Source organism: Monopterus albus, unplaced genomic scaffold (assembly GCF_001952655.1).
Source record: "Monopterus albus unplaced genomic scaffold, M_albus_1.0 scaffold479.1, whole genome shotgun sequence".
NCBI lineage: Eukaryota > Metazoa > Chordata > Actinopteri > Synbranchiformes > Synbranchidae > Monopterus > Monopterus albus.
Window position 1 is genome coordinate 28,265 of NW_018128359.1, and position 8,942 is coordinate 37,206.

Genomic DNA, 8,942 nt, shown 5'->3' on the forward strand with positions numbered 1-8,942 from the left:
GTCCAGGATGATGGTGTTGAACACTGAGCTGAAGTCCACAAAGAGGGCCCATGCATAGGTCCCTGGGGAGTCAAGGTGTTGCAGGATGTAATGCAGTGCTATGTTGACTGCATTGTCCACTGACCTGTTTGCCTGGTTGGCAAACTGCAGGGGATCCAGCAGGGGGTCTACAATGTCCTTCAGGTGGGCTGACACCATCAATATTTTAGAACAGCTGATTCTGATTTTCTCCCTCCCTTACTGTATGAATGAAGCAAAGAAATGTATTTCTGGCTGCAGCACACAAAAAAGCAGCAGAAGCCAAACATGCACATAGAATGTGAACTGAACACAAAAGACAAAATTCTGATATATGAAAAATGTCAAAACCACAAAGGTCGCTCTCTCTTTTCCCCAAACAAGTCTTGTATCTCGACAGCTGAGTACAACTTTCTGCAACTTGCGCACAGCTCTCACAGACAAAGCCAGTATTGTTTCAAATGTCATATCTACAAAATGATTTTTTTTCCACTGACTTTAATCTTTTCTTTCCTTAACCCACTGATCTGACTACCACGACGCCATCGCGGTGCCTCCATCAGATCATGACAGCGGTCCTCACCACCCGCTCCACCCCACTCATCCTGGCCGGCATGGCCATGGAGCGCTACATCTCCATCTGCTTCCCCTTGCACTACAGCCAGATGTGCACCATCCCTCGCACCCTCTTCCTCATCTGTGTCGTCTTCATCCTCACTGCGACCCCACCCATCACCGACCTCCTCGTCACCATCGTCAAGGAGCCACCAAGTTTCTTCAGCACCATCATTTTCTGCGACCACTCTGGTCTCTTTCGTGACTGGGCCATCTACTACAAGAACTGGGTGTTTGACGGGACGTACCTCTCCTTTGTGGCTCTGACGCTGCTCTACGCCTACTGTAAGATCATGCTAGCAGCACGAGCTGCGTCAGCAGGCCTGGCCTCGCTGAAGAGAGCGAGGAACACTGTGCTGCTTCATGGGGGTCAGGTGGGTATCACAGGCCAAAACAAAAGTGTGCAAATAAGATTAATAATTATTCTTCACTGTTTAAGTGTTACAACTGTTTTTGTCTGTTACAAGTCAAAACCCGCCCAATGAGAAAGGCCTATTAGGAGACAATATGGAAACTTTCACACCTAATCCTTATCCCTCTAAAAGGGCAAGAATTGAGAACATCAGGATATTCAAACAAGGGGGGGAAACACCAATTGTGCATTTCTAAATAGCAAATTCAATTTTCAAGATCGATTCACCTACAGTAGATCAGCAGATAGTCCTCATCGCTCTGAGTGTCAGGAATCGACATGTAAAGCTGCCGATGATATCACGGGGTGAACTCAATTATAGATTATATGATACAGATATGATACTGAAAACTACACAGCTCGAAACATGCTCTCAGGTCGTTAATACAGTCCAGGGTCAGAGCCAGTAAACTTACACAGCCGAGGGATCCACAAACGAGGGGTCAGAGAGGGGAGTCTGACAATCCATACACGGAAAAACTGTCCAAATCAGAAGGGTAAGGCAAAACTCAGTGGCCTCAAGGTAGTCCGTGGTCAGAGCTGGAATAACAGGTACAGACAACACTGGTCTGAACATAAGTTAGAACAATCAAGAACAACAAAGAGGTGAAAACAGGTGAAAACAATGAGTGTTGATTAAAGTAAAAAGTCCAAACCTAAGGTGAAACAGAAACAGGAAGTAATGTCAAAATAAAAGCATGAGAACAGAAGCCAACAGGACAGAATCATGACACCGAGGCCTTGTTTATTCATAATTTGTCCATAAAGGGTCAGAAAATGCCCAACACAGCAACACATTCAAATGTCTTTCTTTGTATGACTAATCTCATATAGAAACAGAAAAGGAACATTTTCACATCTGAGAAGCTGAAGTAAAAATCATTAGCATTTTTATAAACAATGGATCCATTTTGTCTGATTAACTGATTGTTTAAGCAAAAACAGTTTTTCAGATTGAATGGATCACCCATAAATTGTCCTTTTATTCAAACTGAAGATTAACAGCTCAGTAATCAATACTCTATTAGCCAATTGCTATTTATCTGGTATTAATGAAGATGATTGCTTACAGTACTTACTTTTGCGAGGCTTTGGCATTTGTACATCACAACTGTACAAGCTCAAAGATCTTAGACCTGACAGTCAAACAAGTTTACTGTTCATCATCATAACTATTAAACTCTTCCTACACTTCTGCACCCCCCCCAAATCCTTTTCTTTCAGCTGCTGCTCTGCATGCTCACCTTTGTAGTTCCCTCACTTCAGGCTGCTCTGATCTCCCTCTTCCCCCACCTGAGTATGGAGATTCGTTACATCTTCTTCCTGCTTGTATACATCATCCCTCGTTTCTTGAGCCCTATGATCTATGGTTTTCGAGACGAACAGTTCAGGAAATTCTGGGCCCGGGACCTGGCTTGTCGGAGCTGCGGTATATTCAGGGTCAGACCGGTGCTATTGAAAGTGAACCTGCAGGTGAAGTAACTACACCTGGAAATTTCAAGATGAGGCCAAGTGACCGCCAGTCCACTGCACATGGGGCAGCTGTGGCTTAGAAGGTAGAGTGGGTTGTCTCCTAAATGAAAGGTTGTCAGTTCGATTCCCAGCTTCTCCAATCCACATGTCAAAGTGTTGTTGAGCATGACACTAGACCCCAAGTTGCTCCCAGTGATATCACTGGTCTGTGAGTGCTTGTATGGTGAATAGGAAATAGTGTCAAGTGCTTATCTGCATAGAAAGGTGCTATATAAAACAATTTACATGATCTTTTAACTCAGTTCAGTGTGATGTGATTCACTCCCACTTTCTACTGCTTTGTTGCATCCACTGGGTTTGAGCTTATGGCCTTCTGCACAGTATGACCAACAAACCCAGCAACTACTACAACCACTAACAGCCTTTCAAAGTAAAATTTAAACCTTGGAAATTATTGCAGGTGTTTATCACTATATTGAGACTTAATTTTTAAAAACGATAAAGAAATAAATCACCCAATGAATTGACAAAACTTCCAATGGTGCATTTCGGCAGGTGTACTGCCAATAGCTGCAGTGGCAGCTGGGGCTCATGGGTATTGTAGTATTGTCACCTATCCAATATGCCGAAGTTATGGACAAAACATGACTGCTCAAAAACAAAGGAGAAAAAACTAGAATTAGTGAGAATGGGCCCAGTAGATGGACAGACAACCTGAAAACATAATGCCTCGGTCCACGACTATTACCAGCATGGGGGAATAATAAAGTGGCAAACATGACAAACGTCATCCAGGAGAGTCCTGTGTTTCTGTGCTGAGTGACATCAAGGACATTGTTTAAGGAAACAGTTCAGATTGGAACCTAAAATGGGGAAAAAACAGTAAGAACAGCCAGACTTGACTGAGGACTGTGCACGTGGTGCTGACTGTCTGTGGGGTCACAGTACACAGCAGCACAGCTTCAGCAGGTCTGACTATACTATCTATACGATCCTAGTAACATAATGGTCACACCAGTCGGACTGATAAATCACTCTTCATTGTGGTCTCTCCTCTGCACTTTGAAAAAAATGTCTAACCAAAGAAACTTTCATTTGATTAAATCTAACTATGAAGACAAACTACATCAGACTGAACTAGCTTTTAAGTCGCCTTGTTTGTGAATACACAACAGCGAGCTCAGCTGCTCATCTGCCTGCATCAGTAAATATTTCTGAATAGGTCATAATGGATTAAAATGTATTTTACCACCAGTTAATACACTTCAAATACTGAAATGATAATCAACCGTCCTCAATCTCTGCTCCCCACAACACCTCACTGCATAATTAACTTATAAACTTATGTAAGTGCATCTCATCCTGTTCCTGGTGGTGGTCGGTGCACTACCCTGACACAGGTTAAGATAAGTGTGATTTCTTTTTTTAACTTCCCATTTCAAAGAACATGGCTAAAAAAATTAGTGATAGCGAGCACCAGAGGAATAATCCTAGTTCTCACCGACCCAACAGAAATAGAAAGAAGCGCTGATTCGTTGACTTTCGAGTGAAGATATTCTTCCTAACACCGACACCAACATTGTGCTGAAATGCAAACACTGCAGAATGTAAAAAAGAAAACTTTAAATTGAGTCAGTCTAAATCTAGTCATCATCAGAAATTCTTTTTGTTGCACTGTGTCTTGATGATGCAGTTATGACAAAATGTAATGATATAAAAATGTTTAATTTATAGAACTCGTATGAAAATGTGGTTTCATTTTTGTTAGCTGGGGGAACTATTTTAATGTAAAATGTGTTTTAATAATTCACAAATTCAGTTTTAATGTAATCCTGGCCTCTTTACATTTTCCAGACTTTGTGAATAACTTTCAGGATGTTGTTGCATGTCATGCTGCCATGTTTCCTGTCTTCATCTTCACTGTCAAATACAAAAATATTGTTAAAATAAAACATCATTCTGGTTGCTCTGTTCCATTTCCTATATCTTATTTAGCTGAAATGCTCAGATTCTGAAATGAGAAATCTAGTCTTTGCAAAACATGCTATATGAATTTCAGCAGAGCCAAGTCAGTCAAGGAGACAGGCACTTCAAGTTACTTGTTAATCTAAAATTATAAAGAAAAGCTGAGGGTCCATTTTTGATTTGTTCTGTGATTTGTGTCTCCTGTACTGACTGAACCGAGCTTTGGTTTCCCATCAGGGAGCAGGACAAGGTGCAATATGAACACAACCACGTGTCTGGACAGCTTCAACGATGCTTTCACAAAAAAACTTCTTCACCTTTGTTCTTGGCTTTACCATCAACGGAGTTTTTGTCTACACCTACTTTAAGAATGAGGTCTTCAAGCGAGACCCAAGGTGATAGTAGACAGCGTGCAGTTTATTAGCTGAATGATGTACAAGCCTTCTTTTAGACAAGTGAATTCTTACAATGAAACAGAAGAGATTTGATATTCAGATGTGCTGAACTGAAAGTTGGCTCTTGTAAATGTACTCTATGTATATGATCACATTTTGATTACAACTGATTTAGTGACTTTAACTTAGAGTCAAGTACAAGTTCAACATGATTAAATCTGAGTCGCTGTCCTTTTTCCTATACACCTTTTTAACACCTGGATGTACTGCATTCTGCTCTCCTGCAGGACATCCTGTACATCCAGCTGGTGATCAGCGACATGATTATGCTGACTGTTTCTGTGGTGATGCAAATCTTGACCTTCACCATTCACCTGATCTTGGCTGCATCATGCTGCTCGTCTTAGCCACTACCGAAAAGTAGGTGCGGTTTGTTTTCAACAGAATGTTGATCGGCATGTGTGTTTTGGTGCTCCGGCATCGCCACTTTAGTACATGTGTGTCTCAAAGCCCACCTTCCGCTCCACAGGCCACAGCTGGCTCCTAAATTATAATCTAATATGCAGAACTTTGAAAGAGGAAATGTGTACACCAGTACATGCCAGCAACCTCACAAGGCCTGTGGTTAGCAAATACAGAGTATGAACAAAACTGATAATTGGCATCGACTCCCTGACCACATTGTCCCACACAAACATTACTTTTGACATTTTTAGACTGCAAGTGAAAAAAATAAATAAATCAAGAGCTGACTCGGGACACGTCAGCTTTTAATCAAATAGTTTTTACCTAAAAATGCACAAAATGTAAAGCTTGGAGCAGACTGGTCACAGTTTGTGCCCCATGTTAATGTCATTATGTTCGAGTCGCTTAGTCGCTTACACATCTGCTTTTTTGAAAAATAGAAACCCAGTGATTACTGAAAAACCCAGAAGATTAGGAAGTAACACTGCTGTTTTGAAGGGACATCAACATACAGACTCTTCTCACCACCTGGATGGCGTTCTCACCTCAGGGCTCTGTTATAATGTGCACAGCAGCTCTGGGTCCAAAGAGCTAACAAATCCTTCTCATGTGTGTTTTTATTTGTGTTTTCCAGGAACAGCCCTCTGACCCTGGCTGGCATGGCAGTGGAGCATTACGTTGCTGTTTGCAGACCCCTGCATCATGTCCAGGTCTGCACTGTGCACCGGGCCTATGCTCTGATCTGGAGTGTCTCCTTCATCCTCGTCTTCACAGACGTCGTCATCATCCTCGCCACCCAGCTCCTCTCTGTTTTCTCCAGCACTGTTATCTGTTACGGATACTACGTGTTCAACACAAAATACCACCAGGCTCAGAATGTGGCTCTCCGAGTGAAATACTCATCATTATTTTATTGACTTAATTAGTTAAGCCATGTTTGCAAAATCTCATTGAGATCAGTGTGATCAGTTATAGAGACTGAATACAAATTAGAGCACAGCAAGACAATTCAGTGACACAAGTTATGATGCACATCACCTGGTGTCTATCACTGCAGCAGACATTACAGTGGATTACATTCATTTCCTGGAGACTTGACCCTAACCCTCACCAACTGTGACCATTACCTGCCCAACCCTAAGCTTTACCCTAACCTAACCTCACCATAACCCAAGACATCACCCTAAAATTTTATGCTTTACATTTTGGGGGCTTGCGTTTCATCTCATAAGGAAGTCAAGTCCCCACAATGTGACAATGTAAACAGACACACAGCACATTAATTAAAACAAATATTATTAAAAAATATAAGATTATAAAACTGTAATGAGGCCATGCCTGTGATGACATCCAGCTTTTTCATATAAGATGAAACAAGCTTTGTTGTGGCAAGATATGAGTTTTGTAGGATGATCAGTTTTTTATCGAGTACATCATCCACAACAGCAGCTGTGTCTCGTTACTTTACTGCTCTGGAGCAGTTGATTTTTGCTTTCATTTCATGGCTTAGTTTGAAAAGGTGACAAATTAAAGTGACCATGATTTTGTGTCTTCACTTCTTCAGGTCTCTCTGTTTTCCTTCGTCTTCCTGACTTTGGTCCTCACCTACCTGAAGGTCTTCTTCGCTGCCCAGACAGTTTCTAGGTCGAACCAGGCCTTGGCCAGAAACGCTCACAACACTATCCTGCTGCACGGAGTCCAGCTCTTCATCTGCATGTTGTCATTCATCTTTCCCTTCATCAGCGCCGTTTTAATCACCGCTTGGCCCCAGGACCGCACTAAGATCATCTTCACCACCTTCCTGTTTACCAGTGTGTTTTCACGTCTGCTCAGTCTGCTCACCTACGGCGTCTGAGACAAGAAGTTCAGCATTCACGTCAGGCTGAACTTCTGGTGTAAATGCTGGTGCTCTGCCTGGTGGCAGGATGGCACAGAAGGTCCAAACAGGCATTACACTAACAGGCCTTAAAACACTGTACCAGTGATTCTGTAAATTGTAGCCCAATATCACCAAATGCCTTTGACCATACGAGCTGATTTAGGTGTGGACTGAAAAATCAAAGGGCCAGCAATTACGCAAAATACTGTATTTTTATGTCTTTTAAACAGACTGCTATGATGACTTCAGGCCCAAATGTTACTTTTAAGGGCCAACTTTATTTCAGGCTCAGTGAATGAAGGATCCACAGAATAAAGAGTATAACAACATAAGACAAAACACAGTTAAAACATACTGCAATAATATAAAATAAGGCAGACAAAGGTATTAGCTAAATTGGGGTTTTAAAGAATTTAAAATTTTTGTAATTTTTTATGCAGTTTAATTGAAATGAGTCTTTGTAAAATGCTCCAAAATACTGTATGAATGTTTACTGTCACTGTCCCAGAGTGTCTGAATAAAGAAGAATGCATTAAAACTTCTTTTACTTGAGCAGTTCTCAGTGAATATCCGACTTTGTTCTTTACTGTTGAAATGCTATTAAAGTCTCAAAAAGAAAACACAACAGTTATTTTACATGTTAGTATCTCAATCAACAGCTAAAACATGAAAAACAGCAGAAAATCTGGCAGATTGTTGACTCGTGGTTTTACTGTGTGTGGCAAATCTTTATGGAAGAAGTGACGGTGGTAAAAAGAAGGGAAAGGTTCCAGGAGTCCACGTGGCAAAACCATATGTTGGCCACTAGATGGAGCCATCATCACACAATCAAACATTTCTGAAAGAATGAGAGGCTGTGAGAATTTTACAAGCTCTGATGAAGTCCCACTGGTTGTGTTCTGTTTCAGGACCTTACACAAATATGACTTTGAAAAACAAAACTTTTATTTATTTATTTTTATCCAGCCACGGTGTATACTGTGTGACACCAGGAAGAGGTGGGTACAGGTCTGTCTTTGATATGATGAGGACATACAGTAAATATTTATTTCCTTTTCCTGCTTTTATGAGACTGTTACAGCTATTCATTTTTGGAGTACATGCTACTTGTAGGGTGCCCTCACCAGTTTGGAAAATTTAATTAAGAACATTGGTCACAAAACAAGTAAATAACACAAAATATCTTTTATTTTATGAAATGGACATTAAACTGTCTCTAATGTTAATGAGAAACAGAAAAACCTGCACAAGTTGTCGGGAAACGTTAAGGCCTTGTGTGTAACTGTTGGACGTGTTCTTTTATATTGAAAAGAAAAGACTAATATAAAGATATTTCACTATGTGAAATTTATTATACATTAACGTATCAAAATTATCATGTGCACATGGATCTTCACTGTTTAGGAAAAACAAAAAAGACTGACTCCAACTTAGCGGTATACAATATTTGTATGAAAAGATGTTACTATCTGATTGGTCCAAAACTGTTGGGGAGAAGCCGTGGTTTAAACTTAACTCTCCTGATATTGGTCCTTCAGTCCATCCGTCCTCCAATCATCCTCTCTGCCCCAATGGTTGTAGACAGCGCCCTAAAAAGGGAGGAATACCTATACTGTCTTAATTCCTACATAGACACTTATGTCTTCCTTTGTTTCCAGGGAACTGCTACATTTTAGGCATTGCTTTCCTGTTCCAATAAAACTGCTCTGCCTGTGTGTGT

General features: G+C 41.0%; 2 protein-coding genes across 2 annotated transcripts in view; both read left to right on the top strand.

Annotated features, from left to right (window-relative positions):
- The window catches only part of LOC109952610 (olfactory receptor 52E8-like), a 4,654-nt gene extending 2,127 nt beyond the window's left edge, over positions 1-2,527 (top strand). The window contains exons 3-4 of the mRNA XM_020587777.1: positions 582-1,007; positions 2,270-2,527. Of these exons, the coding sequence (XP_020443433.1) occupies positions 582-1,007; positions 2,270-2,527 (684 nt within the window). The remainder of the gene's footprint in view (positions 1-581; positions 1,008-2,269) is intronic.
- Positions 2,528-4,774: 2,247 nt separating this feature from the next.
- Positions 4,775-7,198, top strand: LOC109952611 (olfactory receptor 4K13-like). Its single transcript, XM_020587778.1, is given in 5 exon segments — positions 4,775-4,880; positions 5,167-5,241; positions 5,244-5,298; positions 5,978-6,233; positions 6,908-7,198. Coding segments are annotated over 5 exon segments (783 nt in total).
- Positions 7,199-8,942: the final 1,744 nt, after the last annotated feature.